The sequence below is a fragment of the Prenolepis imparis genome, unplaced genomic scaffold (assembly GCF_030444845.1).
Source record: "Prenolepis imparis isolate NDT839.2.m4 unplaced genomic scaffold, iyPreImpa1.0 SCAF_3, whole genome shotgun sequence".
NCBI lineage: Eukaryota > Metazoa > Arthropoda > Insecta > Hymenoptera > Formicidae > Prenolepis > Prenolepis imparis.
The window spans coordinates 21982705-22003153 of NW_028141161.1; the positions used below are offsets into that span (position 1 = coordinate 21982705).

The 20449-nt window shown below is 34.9% G+C and overlaps 4 protein-coding genes and 2 long non-coding RNA genes across 10 annotated transcripts; 2 read left to right on the forward strand and 4 right to left on the reverse strand.

Moving 5' to 3' along the window:
• Nucleotides 1-651: 651 nt before the first annotated feature.
• On the reverse strand, nt 652-5992 carry Fmt (phosphatase 6 regulatory subunit 1-like protein fmt). 2 transcript variants are annotated; one of them, XM_083035068.1, is made up of 17 exons: nt 5390-5992; nt 5092-5171; nt 4822-4973; nt 4603-4724; nt 4168-4338; nt 3816-3994; nt 3625-3738; nt 3414-3543; nt 3045-3197; nt 2852-2962; nt 2729-2793; nt 2434-2635; nt 2242-2328; nt 2059-2156; nt 1788-1827; nt 1494-1707; nt 652-1389 (listed from the first exon to the last, which is right to left on the reverse strand). In XM_083035068.1, the coding sequence occupies exons 1-17, from the start codon at nt 5447-5449 to the stop codon at nt 728-730; spliced, it is 2640 nt and encodes an 879-aa protein (XP_082891194.1). In that variant the 5' UTR covers nt 5450-5992; the 3' UTR covers nt 652-727. The 2 variants fall into 2 exon arrangements, with proteins under 2 accessions (XP_082891194.1, XP_082891193.1); XM_083035067.1 differs by having other exon boundaries at nt 1788-1869.
• Nucleotides 5993-6812: 820 nt separating this feature from the next.
• On the forward strand, nt 6813-7680 carry Kud (oligosaccharyltransferase subunit 5 kud). Its single transcript, XM_083033692.1, has 3 exons — nt 6813-6969; nt 7215-7460; nt 7567-7680. Exons 1-2 carry the CDS (start codon nt 6967-6969, stop codon nt 7452-7454), a joined length of 243 nt encoding a protein of 80 aa, XP_082889818.1. The 5' UTR covers nt 6813-6966; the 3' UTR covers nt 7455-7460; nt 7567-7680.
• Nucleotides 7678-10457, reverse strand: Tsg101 (tumor susceptibility gene 101). The gene is made up of 8 exons (XM_083033691.1): nt 10128-10457; nt 9935-10019; nt 9781-9846; nt 9509-9672; nt 9311-9431; nt 8992-9221; nt 8487-8842; nt 7678-8340 (listed from the first exon to the last, which is right to left on the reverse strand). Exons 1-8 carry the CDS (start codon nt 10179-10181, stop codon nt 8154-8156), a joined length of 1263 nt encoding a protein of 420 aa, XP_082889817.1. The 5' UTR covers nt 10182-10457; the 3' UTR covers nt 7678-8153.
• Nucleotides 10458-11390: 933 nt separating this feature from the next.
• On the reverse strand, nt 11391-13011 carry LOC145933577 (uncharacterized). The gene is made up of 4 exons (XR_014424898.1): nt 12727-13011; nt 12081-12471; nt 11851-11980; nt 11391-11739 (listed from the first exon to the last, which is right to left on the reverse strand). It is a non-coding gene; the product is annotated as an uncharacterized LOC145933577 (long non-coding RNA).
• Nucleotides 13012-13332: 321 nt separating this feature from the next.
• On the reverse strand, nt 13333-15282 carry LOC145933493 (uncharacterized). 3 transcript variants are annotated; one of them, XR_014424872.1, is made up of 5 exons: nt 15092-15282; nt 14776-14970; nt 14454-14615; nt 14227-14363; nt 13333-14102 (listed from the first exon to the last, which is right to left on the reverse strand). It is a non-coding gene; the product is annotated as an uncharacterized LOC145933493 (long non-coding RNA). The 3 variants fall into 3 exon arrangements; XR_014424873.1 differs by lacking the exon at nt 15092-15282 and having other exon boundaries at nt 13334-14102; nt 14448-14615; nt 14776-15055; XR_014424871.1 differs by lacking the exon at nt 15092-15282 and having other exon boundaries at nt 13337-14102; nt 14776-15052.
• Nucleotides 15283-15496: 214 nt separating this feature from the next.
• On the forward strand, nt 15497-20434 carry Mgat4a (alpha-1,3-mannosyl-glycoprotein 4-beta-N-acetylglucosaminyltransferase a). Of its 2 annotated transcripts, XM_083033226.1 has the most exons (11): nt 15497-15647; nt 15894-16333; nt 17133-17772; nt 17880-17926; nt 18021-18331; nt 18404-18534; nt 18616-18723; nt 18816-19009; nt 19088-19224; nt 19313-19428; nt 19506-20433. In XM_083033226.1, exons 3-11 carry the CDS (start codon nt 17239-17241, stop codon nt 19533-19535), a joined length of 1608 nt encoding a protein of 535 aa, XP_082889352.1. In that variant the 5' UTR covers nt 15497-15647; nt 15894-16333; nt 17133-17238; the 3' UTR covers nt 19536-20433. The 2 variants fall into 2 exon arrangements, with proteins under 2 accessions (XP_082889352.1, XP_082889353.1); XM_083033227.1 differs by lacking the exons at nt 15497-15647; nt 15894-16333 and having other exon boundaries at nt 17216-17772; nt 19506-20434.
• The last annotated feature ends 15 nt before the right edge of the window (nt 20435-20449 follow it).

Genomic DNA, 20449 nt, shown 5'->3' on the forward strand with positions numbered 1-20449 from the left:
TAAGCAAAAGCACCAGTTCGTGGAGAATACCGGTCTTACATAGTATTGAACGGCGTTACAATTAAACTCTCCTTTCTTACGTTTCTCCTCCGCGTTTCTATAATGTACAAATGTATATAGAGTACTAAATGTTCCGTGAAAAATCAATCAAACGTCGTGATTCCGGTAAAATTTATGACGTCTCCTCTCTCTTTCTCTCTCTCTCATGGTACTCAATAAATTGCGCAAAAATCGCAATGTTGCAATTCATTCTTGACGTATCTATTCTTTGCTTTCTCTTTTTTTTTTATTTTGATAGAGACCGTTACCTACGTATAAATAACAATTTACGAAACTCTTAATAATAATTGTAAAATATTTAGGATAGGGGAAAGACCTCACTTTCGCGAAAGTATATTCATAAATGTTAGCCACTTGGAGAGAAAAAGGGACGGAGTGGGGAAAGGGATATATGTACCTAATAATAAACATCAAATTATTCCCTATAGTTGAGCGTGTAATCATTTTCGGCATTTCGGATTTATTCGAAGAAAAATACCCTGCAGCGGGACCGCAGTGTCGCCCAGCATCAACGTTTTCTTAAAACAATTAACGTGGTTTCTAATAAAAAATAGAGAAGGCATAATATATTTCCGATCGTTACTCACGTACTCAATTCGATACTGATATGATTTTCTCTTCCTATTGCCATAGATCGTATCTAACATAGGCAGGGGGAAATGTCATTTCATTTAGTATCTTCTTTAGACACTGACGTGGAATCGGCGGTGTCGGCGGACGTGCTTTTTAGAGGAGCTGCTGCTGCTACTGAAACTTGTTCAATTGGCGGCTTTTCCTTCTCTATGGCATTCTCCGTGACATCCTTTTCGTTTTCTGCGCTCTTGAAATCCCTAGAATTATCGTGCTGAGTCTCCAACGAATTTAACGAATCTTTGTCAACTGGCAATTCGTTAGAATTGATATTCTCGTCCGCGGAGATCACTCTGTTCTCGTCCGCGGAGATCACTCTGTTCTCGTCCGCGGAGATCACTCTGTTCTCGTCGCTTTTGCTGCTGCTAAGATTTGTTTCCGTAGAAACTTCCGGTAAATCCGTTCCGATCACTTGACTACTTACACAGTCTCTGCTTTCTTCGTCATCCTCTCCAAAACTTTCGCTAAATGCCATATTCTTTTCTGTTAAGTTGGCAGCCGTCATTTCCGATGTCTTCTCCTTAAGCTCGTCGCTCATCGTCTTTTTATCTTCGCTTGTGTTCTCTATACTCAGTGTATTTTCGAAATTTTCAAAATTGGCCCAACCGGTGGATTCCACTGGCTCCGATGACGCCACTTCCCACGGATTAACCGGTGGAAGTACAGTACCGGTATTCAGCGGCTCGGTATTATCCCAAGCTGAAATTTTGCGAAATTTATAGTCAACTATTTCTAAATAAAATAATTAAACACATTAGCTTGGAAATAGCAATTAATACAAAGATCTTTTGCTAGAAACATACGATCAGTCGTGTCGACCTCCATTTGCACGTCGCGTGGATCCTCGTCATCCTCGTCCGACGAACTGGAGTCCTGATGCTGTTGCTTGGAGTGCCAGTCCCGCTTGTCCACCACGGTCTGGAACGTGAGTTCGCCCTCGTCGCTGATACAGAATTCGCCCCAGTCTTGCCCGCTGCCGCAGTCCTCAAGTCCGGCTTTTTGTTTTTGTTGGCACAGCTTTAAATAGAACATTGATTTTCTTAGTTTGATTTTGAATATAATACGACATGTGTCTTATTCGATAAATAGATACTTACCTTATTGAACATCTCTTCTCGCTTGTCGAGATCTTCTTCACTGAGAGTAAAGGCCAACGTTGTTAATTGGTCAACTGGATTACTATAATATTATATTACTTAAAGAAAACAGTGGAGGAGACAAATGACAATGACGATACTACGGCGCGCTCTCTTTACATGTGCGCTTTCTTGACTCCGGCAAGCCCTACGATTGCCGCCCACTCTAGTAGTGTTATGACTTTTTTAACTCTATGAAAACTAACAATAAATTTCGTATATATACACTTACTGAAGCGCATCATCACCGTCGTTAAACTCGTCGTCGTGGAATCCAAAGTTTTCGATGAACGGAGGCGTTATTTGTTGATTCTGATAATTGGAGTACATCTAATACAGAGTATCGCATAAATAAATCAAGAATGTACAATAATAGTTTATATATAATGTTAATATATAGATATTAACTGCTAACCTGTTGGACGTATACCTCTTGAGAGTAAGGATTAAAGTCATCCGGATTTTCCTCGGAGCTCATTAGATATATTGGTGTCTGATCGCCCTAAAAATCCCATTGTAATTAAATGTTATTTTAAATCATCATAGACACAATATATTTGTCAAACAATGTAGAAGAAAGTAAATAGTATAGAATATATTACATTACCATCATCATAGTTTGATGAATTTTATTAATCTCCACCAATTGTGTATTCACAAGATTTTCCCATTTACTAAGACACTCGGGTGACAAATTGTTTTTCAAAAAGCTGGCCAGTATATTACTTTTCTCGCACTGGGCAACGATATTGTTCGCGATATTTATTAAATGCCCCATGTAGCCCTGACGAACGCCATTTTCTTTGGTTCTGCAACCAGATTATCCAACGATATTACAATTCTGAAATTTCTCTCGTATGCGAATTATTCCGCGAAAGTTAATAACAATTTAATAGTCTTACTGTTTACTCTCGTTTTTGTCCCATGCTTCCAAGATTCTCTCTATTAATTTGCACTTGATAAATATCTGAAAATGTGTTTGAGTTAGCTAATGTTTTTCTTGCAATAAGAGATACGCAACTTACATTATTGTAAATAATATCATTATCCCGATGTCCGCAATTAATAGCTAAGGCCAGGCACTGTTGTACTTGTGTGTGTAGGAAATTATTCCATGTATATTTGAAAAACAGATCCTGCAACATTTAGAATATAGTAAAAGTGGCAAAATAACAATATATGTATAACTTAAAATGTGTGCTCGTAATGCAGTCTTACCAATAATGTTTGGAATGTTTCCAAATTTGCTAAACTTTCGTGGATCTTTAAATTTTCCGTCGACAATAATGCACTTAACAATTTTGCTACATGCAAACGAGTATTTCCCAATGGACATTCTAAAAGTCCTATGGTTGTTTTTACAGCAGATTTCTGTGCAAAAGAAATTTAGTGGTTCTTAAAATATAATACAAAATAAAATAGATCAAACAGGCTCTGATATATAAATACAAAAACTATTTTGTTGATAATATCTGTACGAGGATAATCATAATATATGTTTATATATATACAATTAAAATATCTACATATATAATTAAAAAAACAAAAAGTATTTTTACACAGAAAAATGTTAAAAGCAGTTCTTACATATGGCGGATCCAAAAGAAGTTTATGAAGATGTTCCAAATATGGTAAAATAGCGTTCGAAATTTTAATACGTTGCTCATTATCCGTCACTTCATCGCCATTACCATGTATGTCTCCCTCGTTTGACACACTGCACAAAAATTCGGATTATTATATATTGTGCTTCATTTATTTATAAATCTTTTAGTGTCATAAAATATTTTCGTCATACTTGTTAGTTTTTTGACCTAAAAGTACCAAAAGCACTTGTATTCCACCAACAATACTAGTTTCAACCTTCTCTCCAGTCAGAATAGTTTCTAGTAATAGGCTTACAGTTTCTCCTCTGTAATAAAACATTTATTGTTTGAATATTCGTGTAAAACTTGTAATAATTATTTGCATGTTTACAGATATACTCACGATTCTAGAGTATTTAAAATAGGATCTGGATCAGTACGCTCTGTGGATGTACGTTGATTTTCTCTGGCCACTGCCACCATGTCGCAAAGCAATTGCGCTGCATTAGCATGTTTGGCTGATTCTGAAGTAGGTGCTAACAACTTTACCAATCTCTGCACTAAATGTTGACTATCTAACCACTATCAAAAATACATATATAAATGTAAATAAAAGCACTCATATGTAATATATTATTTATATACAATTACATAATGTATTATGTAATATATTATGCAATATATTATGTAGTATACTTTTATGAATATACATATAGTAATACTGATAGAATAGTCTGTAAAAAAAAATATCTTACATTCAATATGTTTTGGCGCATATCGCTGCCTTCAACCTGAGTAACAAGTTTCAGTACTAGATCCATAATAGCAGAAGTCTCTAAATGTTGTAACAGTAGATCTACGCATCTCTGGCGACTTTTAAGAAATTCTAAAACCTGTAAGCATGTGAACTGATAGGAATACCAATTCTGGAATGGATGGAAATATAGGATGGATAAGTATATGGATAACATAGGAGAGAGACAAGAAAAAAAGTTTATTATTCAACTAATATTATTTGCCAACAGCTTGAAATCAGTTTCATATCAACTTTTATATCAGTCTCAAAGAGAATTAGCACAATTAAAAATGTGCGTACAACTAATTCGTCTTACCTAAATAATTATTATAAATTTGTATCTTTTCCTCTATGTATAAATAAAAAAAAAATATGTACATATATATATGGTTACCTGATCACTTTTACGAGCAACAAGCACTCCAATAGTTTTACTGAAAAATGATGCAAGTAGCGGATTTAAAGGCTGATCGGTATCTATAAAAGAATATAATTTGGCCAAAAGTGCCTCATCACCTGTAAAGAAATTTCAAAATGTATATTTACAAAGTCTACATAATTTTCAGAATAAATAAGTATCCTCTCATTACATTGTATAAATAACAAAGCGTACCTGCCAATTTCTCATTTAATGTAGGCACATCACATGTGAGCAACTCGCAGGCAACATTGGGATACTTATAACGCCAACGTTCCTCGATGTCCGTAGATGGTTCCTTAGTGGCAAGTGTCACCAATTCTTCCATCACAGCGGGCCTCGTGAGACTGTCGATTACACATTTGCGTTAAATTTTCTCACATCAAATACACTACACTTGTGTGTGAATATGTTCCACACAAAGAAATTTGAGAATCCAAATAGAGCTGCAATATTTTCACTTACTATTCGACCAGTTTTTTATTCTGACTCTTGCATTCCTGCAGGATGTCCTCCTCGTCCATCAACTCGTGCAGTGTGACATCCTGCAAACCGCGAGTTTTACATTAAGCACCATTATCGGACGACGGGACGTTGTTAGAGGGAGGAGGAGGAGGAGGAAGAGGAGGAGGAGGAGGAAGAGGAGGAGGAGAAGGAGGAGGAAGACGGAAGAAGGGAGAACTTTTTTCGCCTGGACAAACGAGAGGGAAGGAAAAATTGCTCCGGAACGGGAGGAAGTGGGAAAGGGGAAGATATCACTTGCCTCCTTGTTGAGCAGTGCCTCTATATGCGGCGATGACACGTAATTATTCGTCCAGAACATGATGCGGCCGTTGATTCTACTCTTCGCGGCTCAATACCTTACAGGATATCGCGTCGCGATTCACCGATCAAGCTCGGCACGATCGCTCGACTCGCATCGGCGTGGCGCGGGGACGCGCGCGCGAGGAAGAAACGAGGGGATGTAGCACGATGTCGCGCGAGCTCGTCGTAGGAAACGTAGAGCCGTCGAACGGCTAACATCGCACGTATATCAGATCCCTGCCAGGTCCTCTCTCTCTCTTCCTTCCGTTGTGTCGTGCGCGCGAGTCGAGTCACCGTCTCGTTCTCGTTATCCCCTACTCGTTTCGTGTCACCGCCGCTCTCTCTCGGTGACTCGGTGTGCCACCTCCTCGCGGCCGCTCTTACCACTCTCTCTCTCTCTCTCTCTCCTCGAAACTTCGTTCGCGACTCTAGGCCGCTGCTACGAGACGAAATACGTTTATGTATGCGCGTAATATATACACTCGCGCTCCAGGAACTCCCGACTCCGGACGCGAAATACGAAGCGATGCGAAATGCGAAGCTGGACGCTCTCGAGGGCGAACGGACGCGCATGCGCGAACGAGAAGCGCGAAAACGTCCCGTTCTTCTTCGAAGAAGCAGCCTGCTGCTGCACTTTTTAAAATAAATAAATAAAATAAAATAAATATATATTATAAAATAAAAAATAAAAAAAATATATATGTATGTTTAGGTATGGTTTTATATATGTTTAATTTATATATATATGTTTAGGTCGTTAGAAAGAAAAAGGAGGAAAGGAACAAGATATACGAGGTGCAAAGTGAGCTATTGCCCAACTGCACTTTCTTGCACTTTCTACATTTCATGACGTCTACTGTATATCTTGACTCGAAAAGAAAAAAATATTAAGTAGAAATAAGATAAGCGATTACAAAAGATAAATTGCTATTGTATGAAATAAAGACGATTGGAGTGTGTAAAATGTAGACTCAGGCCACAGTATACTTATATACAGTAGGGACACACAGCGTCGGAATTGATCTTTTTCAGCTGACCTTTCAGCAGTCCGCCATGTCTTTAGGTTGCAGCGCCGTATCAATATTTTTGTTGTACCCATTACTATTAAAACAATTTTGCGCGAAATATTTTCGATATATTATTTTATAGTCATTTTTTCTGAATAAAAATTTAATATTGCATAAAACGCGAAATCAAAATGATAGTATTGTAGTTTTACAGATTATATTTTACTATAAATGTAATCACAGTAATGGAGTTATTGGGTTCTTTATGTTGAACGGGATTGGCATGACTTATAAAAATGGTCGCTTACGATGCGCAAGCAAATTTGCGCGGCTGATTTGAGAACAAAAGACTGTCCCTACTGTATGTAAGTATACTGTGCTCAGGCAGTAGAACAAATATTTTCACTCGATTGCCTATCTCGATAACTTTGTGCGCCGTGCTTAATTAGTCGTCCAAGAGCGGCTCCAAGTTTTTCCTACGAGTTCTCTTATCTTTTCTAGCCACGTCAAAAGACGTCAAATTAAGAAAATGGCAAGTAGAAATTGTTATATTCTTTTTTTTTTTTTAAGATATCAGTAATCTTTTATTGGAATTATTAATATTTTTGTAAAATAAGAAAAAGGTTAATTCAAGTTACATATAACCTAAAAGAATTATTTAGTTTTTACATCATATGCCGAAAGAAATGAGAATAAAAGAAAAAAAGAAAATAAAATCGAATTAAAATTGCGCATTTTTTCATATTCTAATCAATTTCATCTGTTTAATAAATTTAGATGGAAATCGAGTCGATGACGAGATATGTCTCGCCGGTGAATCCAGCTGTTTTTCCGCTGTTGGCCGTGGTACTGTTAGGGATTGGAGTATTCTTCACAGCTTGGTTCTTCGTGTATGAAGTTACGAGCACAAAATTCACACGGGATATATTCAAGGAGCTGTCAATATCTTTGGTCGCAGCGATATTTTCTGGCTTTGGAGTGTTATTTCTGTTACTCTGGGTTGGCATTTACGTATAGTTGTAGGTAAGTAACGTCAAGAAATCATTTTTCAATTGTGAAAATATTCATATTTCTTATTAGCATAAAATATGTAAAATTGTGCACCACATTTGTAACAATTCTGTTTCAGATTGATTGGAAATAATAAATTACTTGATGATTATTCAAGTAAGCTCGGAAGGAAAGATTCTTTTTGTAAGATTTTATCATCACTGCAGTTAAATAAACGCAACCGTGAATATTCCTTGCGCATAAGTTTATTTGTTCTCTTTATCACAATGAAGGCATAAAAGTTCATAGCACAGGTACACAATGATTTTTGTTGCACCTTGAGAAAATAAAGGCTAGCATTTATTTTTCGCAAACGCAGATTGCGAGCGTAATTAATCTAATCATGCAGTAATATATAGTAATAACATAGTCTTGTGTGAAAAGAATTATCATCTATTCCCATTTGAATGTGCAATAATTACTGTATCTTCATTAAACATATGTATTTTTATTATAAATATTTCTTTATGTAAAATGATTTTTCTTTCATTCCATTGCGAGCAAAAGAAGGTGGAGTTTATTGTCGATAAAATAATCCCTCATATTCTTCTGCTACTGGCAAGAGTTGTAAATGTATTCCATTTTCACTGCATAGTAAGAGATATTTTATAACAAAACGAAATATTGCAACACTCTCTCTAGAACAAAGTGCATGAAGGGCATTTTTCAACCGGCCAGACCAGCTTTTTGTCGACATCTTTGCATTAGCGCCCTTAACATAAATTGCCTGCGCGACAATTGTCGAACTTGCTTTAAGAATGCATCCAGATCTATAATGCCGGATCGCAGTCCCTCGGCGAGATAGTAAATAGCATCCTCTGTAGCCGCTTCTTCAGCGAAAGCATTTAGCATCCTGGAAATAGAGAGAATGATATTATAATCAACTATATATATTCATTAATTATCTCTTGCAATTTAAATCCCTAATAAGTTTTCAATTACAGCTATCATCAAACCATACTAAATTTATTTTATTGTTACTTGTGTGAATATACTTACTGTTTATATAACGGCGCTATGGTAGTTACAGCTTCGTCAACGTCTATCGATTGATTATCGGACAGCTTAGCGATCTCCTTCTCCAATTCTGTCTCCTTATCCTGCAGGATATTCACGTTCTTCTCTAGTTCCTGCTTCTCCCTTTTGAGTTTCTCAAACAGATCTGTCAAGTGCGACGAGCCGCTCGTCAATTCTTGCTGCGTTCGCCGCAGCGTCTCTAGTTCCGCCTGCAGCTGCGAGAATTGCTCCTTGAGCCGACGTCGGAGTTTATCTTCTACCGCGGACAATAGAGACGCCCTTATGTGTTCCTCCGTGATCGTACCCGAACCACCAGAGCTTGATTGTATTGTCGGTGACTAGGAAAAATTATTCATATCTTTAATTAATCTGATGTAATCTTAAATGAAATTATTAACTACTAATTAACTTGTTAACAATTGCAAATATTCAATATGGATTATACAAATGTCATATAGACTAGAATAAATGATGAGAATTGTGATACCGGCTGTGTGGCTGGCGGATAAGATGGATATGGACCATTGTAGCCTTGTGTCGGGTAGCTGGGAGTGGATCCAGCATAAGAACTGTAAGAACCCGGATATGGGAATCCCCCGGATGCTGTAGGCTGATACGGCGGATACACGTTGCTGCTGCCAGAGTATTGAGAACTCGGTGGATACGGCGGGAAACCGGAATTCGATACATTCCCACTACCAGGTACAGGCATGAATGCTGCAGGTAAGATTTACATGATGCAAGATATTAGATTAAAATGAAAAAGTAAAAATTATTGTGGTCACGTGCAAGTAAAGCGTACTTACATTGAACAGGATATGGTGTAGAACTCTGTTGCATTTCTGATCTCGACTTGGCATAAACTGGAGGTTGTTCCCCAAATGTGACAATCATAACTTGAATTAGAGCGAGCAAATCAGAGTTGTGCTGTAAAACAAATAAAATACAATAAATATAATGGATAATTATGTATTCTCAGTAATTGATAGAATAAGTCTACTTACAGGCACCCAATCATGAAGATATGGCAAATAGATTTTACCATTGTGATCCACAAACATACTGACTTTAATATGCATATCTGCTGTTGGCTTAACATAGCACATGGGTGCATTGTTGGGATGTGTATCCATCAGCCATATGCAGATTGGAATATTATAGCAAGTGCCTGTATAGAAGTAAGCAAAAAGATGAAGAATAATACTTAATAACTTAAATATATAATTCATGTTCGAGATTATTCAAAAGAAGAAAGATGAGAACAAAAAAGGATTACCTTTATAAACAACAGGTATGGTTCCTTGTAAGTTGACCAACTCTTTGCGCGAGCCATCATTGAAAACTGAAATTAAATAGCAAATTGCAATAAACTTTGAGGTATGATAAAGTATCGCTGTATATTCAAAATTAACTTCGACAATTTTACTCACTGAAAGGTTCAATTTCATAAACCAATCCTTTGTAAAGGTTTAAGACGCTCACTACATGCTTCTTTGTTATGTCTGGATTTTGATACTGACAGATAAGATCTCTTTTTAGATTACAAGATCATCGTAACAACTATTGTAAGATCATTATTATCGATGATGATTAGCAGAAATTAAGGTACATGAGATTGCGTACCTTAGACAGGCCCTGTCTGATCCTTCCCTCGTCCAGCGGTGTCATCTTCACCATTAGCGTAGCTAAACCAGGACAGTGACGAGTCTCACTATCAGATACACGTAATCGCGTTCCTCGATTCACAATCGTAGTGATCTAATCAGCATGCAATCATCGAGTGCTGCGTTCGTGTTTACGTTATCGTTGAATAACGCGAGAGTTCCGCATGCACAATACAATCATGAAAGCCAATCACAAATTGTTCGCTAATCTGTCATCCGAGGAAGAGAAACGTCATAATGAACTGAATTATACATATACATACGAAGATGCATCAGTTGTTCAATTCGGTCGCTGGTTATTTATTCAGAATAGAAGGTGGATCAAGGCGGACAGTATCTGACAAAACTTCATCAGATGGCGCTTCGAAAAATTTAAATAAACGCGCCAAATTTAATTTTTTTTTAATTTATTTGAAAAAACGCGAGGAAATTTTGCGGAGCGATTGTTTTGATAATTTAACAGTTTTACATTTTATATATATAATATTATATATTTTTTCTATTTTTAATTTTTCTTTACGGACGAATTTATTATAATTAAATATCGCGTTGCGATTTTATACGTAATGTGAATTAATATTCTCTTACGCTGCTTTCCTATTACAATCGATGGTATGTATATTACAAGGCCAAGTCAATTATTTCCCATTCTTGTTCCAATTCCAACAATACATGTGCAGTACAGAATAGAAAGAAATGTCATTGGATGTTGTGTTTTATGTATATTTACAACAATGTTACTACATTGTTAATCAATAACAATGCTCAGTATTGCACTGTTTATTAGTTAACAACGTTTAAACGCATTCTGCATACGGGCCATATGTATATATGTATTCCTTGGCGAATACTTGTTCGCGTGAGATATAAATATCCACAGAAAATATACTCATAAAGCGATAAATATATAGTTATCGGATCATTAGTTTAATAAGTTGAATTATCAGGCGCGCTTTCGAATGCAAATTGCCTCTCGGATAACTAAATAAAGGTGATGATTCATATGGTTTTACAAATATTATATTTTACATATATAATATATATTTGCAGTAAAAAGATTATTATAACACTAATACAAAAAATGATGCACTAATTAATTAAAATTATTTCAGAATTATTGTGTAATTTTTTTTCTAAAGATATTAATACAGATCAGTATATATTATACTGATTAAATTCAAATTAATCTTGCAATTACGTGTGTTAAATAAATATATCGACATTCTCATTATTGTTCCATCAAGTTATTTTATTAAATCAGTTCCTTGTATAAAACTTCTTGAGCAACATCGATTAATATATGAAAATGTATCTAGAGAATTGAAAATTTTATTCTAGAAAAAGAGATGTACCCAATCACAGCATTTCCATCAAGATCCAAGATTTTCAATCCAATCTTCCTTTGGACTTCTCCGCTTAATTAAAAAAATAAAGTCTGTTGTGCCTTGTTTGATGCTCTAGCCTTCTAGACGTTCTTATTTTATCGATCCATTTGTATTCAGGATTGTCGCCAACTACAAGTTCTTCAACAAATCCATGTATCATTTGTGCACGATATGGTATGTTTGGTGCTGAAATATAGTATATCTTAATTATATTTATTATATTTATAAATCTCTTACAGTTATTATTTTTATTATTTTTATATATAAATAATCAGATTCACTTAAGAATATGCTTACAATAAAAGAATTGTACTTCACACAACGACTGTCTAAACTTGTTAAAATCAGAGAATAACTCCACCTTGATAATAAACACATATGCCATGCATTGTATCATATATAGGTATCCATCCGGTCATAACTAATCCTGTAAAAATAAATACACAAAAAAGAAATACTTGAGAAATTAAAAAAATGAGATAAATATAATTCATATTTGATATCATTTATTTATATATATATATTACCTTGCAAACCAGCACTGGTATTCATAGCTGCTTCTAGGGTCTACATTTTTTTACCGAAGGCAGCATATCAGGTAATAATAAAGGATTCAAGTTTATGTAAACTTTACCTATCGCATATTTCGCAGAGTACGTATCATATCCATTAATCTGATTTGCAACGGTTCATCCTGCAACTCTGCATTGTCAACTTCAAATCGATACCATTCTGAATTCCATGGCGGGTTCAATAATTTTCGACATACATCTGTCTTGTATGTATAGTGCCAAACTTTAATTCCACATATGCATCTGTTGTATCACCAGAACGATCCATAACTGGTAAATTAAACCAGCTAATATTTTCACCTTTATTTTTCCAGGCATTGTGTCACTTTAGTATGCTACAAGTAATCTGCAACAAAAACACATTCATGTTAATTCAATCGCATGCATTATGTTGTGTATAAAAGATTGAAATGTCAAACACATGTTATTATTGCACAACAAATGGCATTTTATGTTTTATTTCTACTGAACTCAGGAAGATTTTACTACAATTTTTGCTATCGTAAAATTCGAACGAAAATAAAATCATACATCTGCACAAGTATCAAGTATAATTTAGATTTAAAAAGAAGTTCAGTGTTTTTTTTTGCGGAAAACTAACCACACACAAATCTTGTGAACACCATTCCATCTATACATTTTCTTTCTCTCGACTCGATAAAATCACTGTTTAGTCGTGCACGATTTTTTTCTCTATTTTATACTATGAATATGTATAAAATATATTCACGTACGCATGTATATGACACACCACTGTAACACACATATTCTTGATAAGAAAACAATTTTTCGAGCATCTTTAGAGAGACAGAAAGAGAGAGATCTTCTCTCTCTCTCGCTTCGCCGCGCTGCGTTGTGGGGGACGGTGGAAGGGATACTGCGCTACGTCGCGCCGCTACGCGTGAGCAGCTGCCCCCCACTACCGTTCCCCCACTCCCGCTCCCCCACTGCCGCGCCAGCGCCGCGCGCCGTTCCCCCCACTACCCCCACTCCGCGCACCGAATTCCGACGGCGCGACGTAGCGCCACAAAGTCGATTCAAAGTCGAACGCGCCGCGCAGAGCGCAGATCGACGCGCGCTTTCTCTGTCGCTACGATAATACGCATTGTACGAAAAATTCTTTAATTAAAGCAGTATTGTGCGGTAACATTAAAATGTATTAAAGCATGCGAAACGCAATTGTAAAATACAACGCATAGAATATTTTGATCAAAGCAATATTACGACTCGTAATAATATTATAATTATATGTATTGATGACGATCCTATTTCTTTATTATACATTTCGTTATAAAGAATTCATCATCTATTTATATACATGTACGTATAATACACATCTTCGCCAAATAAATGATCAATATATCAATATCATATATATAATAAACTTTGTGCATTGTACATCATTTCTTTCCGCGATTCTACTTTCAATTCTTTATCGAAATTTAAATATAAAAATATGTTTAAACTTTAATAGTAATTATAATAACACATTACACTATCACAGTTTAAAAGTAAAAATATACTTAAAAGAAACTTATTAAAAAAAAGATTTGCTCATTACACAATGAAGAAAAATATTAAAATAAAAAAGATGCATTCATTATAATGAAAAAAAATGTTTTTCCAATTCCAATTTTGTCTTAGCGACATATGTTGCTGAACCACTATGAACTTTCTTCGCTTTTTCCTCACACGATGTTGACTGCTTGGGAGAAGATGACGGCATCTGTGTGTCTGAGGATTCCTGCTGAATTTCTGATTTCGAATAGTTACTTTCTTGGCTTTTTGTTCCAAAAAGTGAAGAGTTTAATGTATATGATCGCAGTTGATATTCTTCCTATGGCCGAACATATCCTGCATTTCATTGAAGTAAGGAAAGGTCTTTGGACTTCTTCCAGATTTCGAATTGTTATCCACACATTCCTTATATTTTTTAATTAATGAGTTTATTTTCTATCGTGTTTGGTCAGCAGTCACCTAAAAATTATTTTTGATATTAGTTACTGATATTAATTATTTTGATAATAAATTTTTTGACTCGAATATTACAATATCATATTTATAAATTCATTTTAAAGCAATTACAGATACTACTACTTACGCTATAGCCTAATTTCTGTAATTCTTCCGCAAGGTCACGCCAAAAATATCTTTGTCTTTTCACATTTTCTTTATTTGATTGTATATTTTGATATGCTGCCAATAATCCCAAAATGGCATTATGGCTCCAATGGAACACTGTAATGTAATATAAAATTACAATTAATTATACAATTCTACTGATTTTCGGATTATTTATAAGAATATACACTTAAAATTTACTTTTACCATCACTTTCCTTTTTTTCTCGTTAAAATTTTTTTTGTCAGGCAATACATGTTTAATTTTAATTTCATCTTCAATCGGCTGGCACGTATGGTCTGTATAATCTTCCACATCAATGAATATTCCATTACAGATCGAATAAATCGAATAGCTATCATCGGAATCCTGGATAAAAATTATTAACCTCAAATACTAAGTATGTATGAACATAAATTTTTTAATATTTTCATGCAATTTTATAAAACTTAATTTATGTTTTATAATTATAACTGCACAATAGCTTTTATTACATATGAAATAAAATAAAATTGTATTGTATATTAACCATTCTAAAATAGAGAAATACAACAAATTCTAAATAGCTTCGAGTTGCTTGTTCGGTTTTGCATTTTGCATTAAAAAGAAAATAGCAAAGTAATTGGCCGATTGATTGGTCAAGACACAAGCGTCAATGTTCCAATCGTAAGAGTTCGCGACCTGTAGTGTAATACGGCCTTATCCGGCCAAGTTCGTTCGGTGTCTGGACGAATAAAAAATGAAAAAAAAAATCATAAAAAGTAAATTATAAAAATTATAAAAGATAATTAGTGCAAAATACAAAATTAAAAAAAAATTTAATGAAAACAGGTGTCAATTCTCACGTGTTTGGATACGCGGTTGCGTTCAATTCCAGTTGAGACACACTATGACTCTTCTTTTCAGAAGAGTCGAAGTGTGTCTACTTTAATTTCAACGCACTCATTAATGGAAAAAGAGGTGTGCTAATTTGAAACGAATGTGCCATCTGTGTCGCCTTTTAGGAAAGCGTACCTCTGTAAAACAGTTAAATTATGTCTGTTTCTCTTTCAACACACTTATAAATGGAAAACGAAGTGTGTCAAATTGAGACGAGTGTGTCGCTTGTGTCGCCTAAAAGGAAAACTGCCTTTTGTTAACCAATAAACAGTGCAGTATCGAGCATTGTTATTGGTTAACAATATGCGCTAACATATCGTTGTAAACGCGTTCTAAAGTACATGGGTCATATATGTATATGTGCATGCATCCTTGACGATCGTTCGCGCGAGTATATAAATATCCACAGAAATTATATATTCATAAAGTGATAAATGTATAGCTATCGGACCATTAATTTAATAGGTTGAATATTATCAGGCGCGCTTTCGAATGCAAATTGTTTCATATCTAAATATAAAGGTACACATGACGATTATTCATATATGGTTACAAAATATTATATTTTACATATATAATATATACTTGCAGTAAAAAGAGTATTATAACACTAATAAAAAAATGATGCACTTATTAATAATTAATTAAAATTATTTCAGAATCAGTATTTTTTTTTCTATATATATATTATACAGATTAGTATTATATATATTATCTGTTAAATTCAAATTAATAATCTTGCAATTACGTGTTAAATATTTTTTTCAGATTCTCTCGAGTTTTCTTGGCTTATTATTTTTTTCGAAAGAAAAAAATATCGACATTCTTATTATTGTTCCATCAATATTTATTTTACATGTCCTTCGAGCACCTAGTATATCCATATATACAGTGGAATACGAAATAATTAACCAAACATCCGAGTAGGCAGGTTATGTTGGAAACAGGTGCCTGACGTGCGGGTGTTGCTTCTTCTTGAAGAATCCGGAGAATATCCGAATGTGTTATTGAAGTATATATTATATATATATTTCGCGCAACACGTATATTTCAGGAACTCTCTTGATCAAGAATACGAAATTCCAGTGCGACGACGTGGCAATGTCGTCCAGACGCGCGTATGTCAGTTGCGAGGTTGCGACCTCGAAGAAGGCTAGACCAGGAAGACGTTGATCGATTTCGCCGAACGAGCCAGCGCTTCGAGTGCTGTAATTACGAGTTTTCTCCAAGATTTTTTTAGTATTTCGAATCTGTCCTTAAAACTCTCCGCTCTCTTTCCGAATCCTTTTTAAGGAGGCGAATCGTAAACGACTTCTTCAAGATTGACCGGATTTAATGTATTTTTTTTTTGGTGTATCTTAACGTTAGCAAAAATAAAAAATCATAAATTTAATATTTATATGATTGATAAGTTTATCGAACATTTGTAGCAATGCGACAAAAGGACTAATTACTTTATTGATTATTTAAAAGTAATTACTAACTTTAATTAATTAAAGTAAAGCCTATTTTACAATTGTGTAAATGTAGACGTAAGTGATTGTAAGACGTAGGATGGTTAAACTTTATCTTTCGCAACTACAACTTAGTAAGTTGTAGTTGTGAAAGATAAAGTTTAACCATCTTTCACAACACACTTTACAAGCGTTAGTACTGGTTTACAACTACGTCTTACAACTACTTACATCTACGTTTACGCAATTGTAATAGAATAGACTTAAAACTAGGCAGTTGTATGTGTTAAAAATACTATAAATTATTAATAAAAATTATCTTTTATTTTTATAACTCAATTTTCTTCTTTATAAAACTTCTAATAGTTTCTTAATAAAATCTGTAGTAGTAAAGTAGTTTTGAAGTTAGAATCAGGAAATAACTACAAATTGAGTGTCTTGTATAGCTTCACTATATATTGTTTGTCTGCACAATAAATTTTTGTACATCAAGTAACACATTTAACTTAGCAGATAACAATGATCAATAATAAATCTTCATTTTTCATTACAGGTGTTTCCAATCGATAAATGACTGTGACTTCCAGAAGATATTTCTGTTCCTACTTCCTGAGATTATGAATGCAATCATGTAGAATTTAGAGGCAGACAAGAGGAAGATGACGCCGCATTTTACAGCTTTGACTTCAGTGCGAAAGCGATGTCTGATTGTGCTCTTGTTAGTCCTGGTACCATGCGCAATTCTGAATCTGCTGATGCCATCGGACATGCGCGAGGAGGCTATATTGCAGAATGGCATCGCCGAGCTGCAAGCCAAGCTGGAGCATTTACATGCCAAGTTAATTGGCAGCCAGGAGGAAATAAATCTATTATCGCATCAACTGCTACAACTGATTGAGAGCAATCACATCCTACCAGATCTACAGCTACTCATCAATAATGGCACCTCTAATGTTACCAGCATCAAATTGCCATCAATTTACAACTTTCTGCCGCATTTTCTCAACGATCCAAATAGCCTGCGTCCAGCGTTTGTGCAGAGCAAAGGTAGATCAGGCGTGAGCATGGTGTTAGGGGTACCAACGGTGAAGCGCGAGGTTCAGTCCTATCTTATGGCAACTTTGAAAAATCTTCTAGACCGCATGAACGCCGCGGAGACCGCGGACACGCTAATCATCGTTTTAGTAGCTGAAGTGAGTGAAATTGTCGATTATGAAACAATCCATTAATTCCATTCGCATCTTTTGAGGCATTGAATTAATAAATTAACAAACAATATATATGTAAATTTTCTTTGCAGACAGACATGGACTATGTGACGTATGTTGCGAAACAAATTGAAGTCCAGTAAGTTTGTACAATTGGATTCATAATTTTTATCTTGTTTAGAAAAAATTGACAATTTTTTTTATATAATGGTTCTTCTCGCTTCTCGTTTTAGATTTCCAAACGAGTATGAAGCTGGTGTGATTGATGTGATATCGCCATCATCGTCCTTTTATCCAGATTTGTCCAAGTTGCGCGATACTCTCGGCGACGATCACCAACGTGTTGTGTGGCGATCCAAACAGAATCTAGATTTCGCCTTCCTCATGTCCTATGCTCAGACTAAGGGCACGTTTTATGTGCAACTGGAAGATGATATTTTGGCCAAGAAGAACTTTATAACTACTATGAAAACCTTTGCATTGCAGAAGATCAGCACAAAGGAGAATTGGTTTGTCCTCGATTTCTGTCAGCTTGGATTTATCGGTAGGGCATTATTGTATACTGTGTAGTAGTCATAAATGTTGAATGAATATTACAAGTTTTTAATTAATATAGGAAAACTGTTCAAATGTGTGGAATTACCTTGGTTGATTCAATTCTTTTTGATGTTCCACAACGACAAGCCCGTTGATTGGTTATTGGATCATTTGATATCGACAAAGGTCTGCAGTCTTGATAAAGATAGTGTAAGTATAGGCAATGAAAAATAAGAGCCATTTAATAAGATAATTTGATCATTCAAAGAAATCTATGGTTTTTTTAAACAGAAACACTGCAAAATCGCTAAAGCAGAATTGTGGGTGCATTATAAGCCTTCTCTCTTTCAACACATAGGAACGCACTCCTCTTTAAAGGGCAAAGTACAGAAACTCAAGGTAACATTTAATATTTTTACTTTTGATAATCAAAAAAAGATACAATTACGATGGAACAAATTATAATTATGTCTCGAATTATGTTTATTTAGGATAAGCAATTCGGAAAGATTACGCTGTTTTACGCCCACGAGAATCCCGAGGCGATCGTGGAGACTCAAATTAAGCCTTACAAACAGTACACGTTGCAAAAAGCATACAAGGGCGAATCGTTTTTCTGGGGTCTGTTGCCACAACCAGGAGATCATCTAAAGTTTAAATTTTCACATCCTATTTTTATAAAAAAGTAAGTCTGTAAATATAGATAATAGATTTTACTTTAGATGCAAAAAATCTCGCGATTATCATATTATCTTGTGTACAGGTACTTATTCAGGAGTGGAAATCCCGAACACCCATCTGATAGGTTTTATAATACGACGGTGGAAGTATTGTCCGAGATGTCTCCGTTGTTGGATAGGAACAGCAACGATGTGACAGAGGACGGCTATGTTATTATAGGTAACAAAAGAAATCTCATACACTTGTATTATCTAATTTAACAAAAGGGTTTTCAAAGGATTGTTAAGAAATACGTTATGTGAATTAGGTAAATTTGATGTACTTGGCGTTGCTGAAGGGACCGTAGATCGAAGATTGGGTAGAATATCAGTGCTTCGTTTAACTATACACAGTGAGAGCGAAAACTGGGCCATTCTGTCCGAGGTAAAAATTGCCGATAATATTATCTTGAGATTATAATATTAATTCTTATTCTAAAAATATATAATTTCTTTAATTAGATTCACATAGTAGAAGATCAACCTAGCTGACTAAGGAATGAGGAATCTCGAGCGTTATTTCGATACCACCTGCACGGTTAGCGTGCTGATTTTATAAACATTTATTATTTTTATATTTTCTATTTCGCTATCACGTATGTTACATATTGAGCAATAGCAGTTATTAGTTCAATGCCGTCCATTACACAAAAGACGTGTGTGTGTCAGTATGCTTTAAACTATTAACTGAAGCAAACTTTTCTATTGGTCCAGTATTTTGTATAGTTTAATTTTTTTTTAACTTCATACGTGATATTTGTGCTAAAGAGCGCAGAAATCAAGTAATATGTAGCAACTTCCCTTTTCATATTCGTACATCCGGTTTAATGAGTGAATATAATAGCACGTTGTTAAATCTCAAATCGTTTATTGTAAGTGTATTCTGTGTGTTTTCTGCTTCTGTAAGATCGTATCTTAATTTTTGGAAAATCGAAACTACCTGCATTGTTCACGTATTTTGATTTCGATAATTCGCCTCCTCGCGTGTAGAAATTCTTCGCGTACAAGGTTCAGGGATCATATTTAGGTGACTGTTTATATTAAAGAGATGATACTTAGAATCGGAGAATCTAATGCGCAGCGCAAAATACAATTAGACAAAGGTGTGCAAGCGCTGGATATGATAAAAGACAACAAATATATATATAAATATATATATATGGGAATTATCTTTAAAAAAAAATGCAAACTTTGTAAAGCGAGATATACTTATATATAATCCACGTGATTATGTGCAATCTGTGTACACAAGTCTGTAATTTATTATTGTCAAACGACATTAATGTCGATTCAAGCGTTTGTTAATATCCGACAAACGGTGATATTAAGACTATATTCTTCTAATATATGTACAATTATTTATTTCGCGTACTTTTCTTTATATACTTATATGTGTGTATATATGT

Coding starts and splice junctions, on each gene's coding strand:
- Fmt (XM_083035067.1), bottom strand. CDS start 5,449: ATGTTCTGGACGAATAATTACGTGTCATCGCCGCATATAGAGGCACTG. Junction 4,725..4,821: donor ATTAAATGAGAAATTGGCAG/GTACGCTTTGTT, acceptor ATTTCTTTACAG/GTGATGAGGCACTTTTGGCC. Junction 4,339..4,602: donor TTGCTCGTAAAAGTGATCAG/GTAACCATATAT, acceptor CATCCATTCCAG/AATTGGTATTCCTATCAGTT.
- Tsg101 (XM_083033691.1), bottom strand. CDS start 10,181: ATGGTGAAGATGACACCGCTGGACGAGGGAAGGATCAGACAGGGCCTG. Junction 10,020..10,127: donor TCAGACAGGGCCTGTCTAAG/GTACGCAATCTC, acceptor CTTATCTGTCAG/TATCAAAATCCAGACATAAC. Junction 8,843..8,991: donor ATCCGCCAGCCACACAGCCG/GTATCACAATTC, acceptor AATTTTTCCTAG/TCACCGACAATACAATCAAG.
- Mgat4a (XM_083033226.1), top strand. CDS start 17,239: ATGACGCCGCATTTTACAGCTTTGACTTCAGTGCGAAAGCGATGTCTG. Junction 17,927..18,020: donor GCGAAACAAATTGAAGTCCA/GTAAGTTTGTAC, acceptor TTCTCGTTTTAG/ATTTCCAAACGAGTATGAAG. Junction 19,225..19,312: donor GGACGGCTATGTTATTATAG/GTAACAAAAGAA, acceptor TATGTGAATTAG/GTAAATTTGATGTACTTGGC.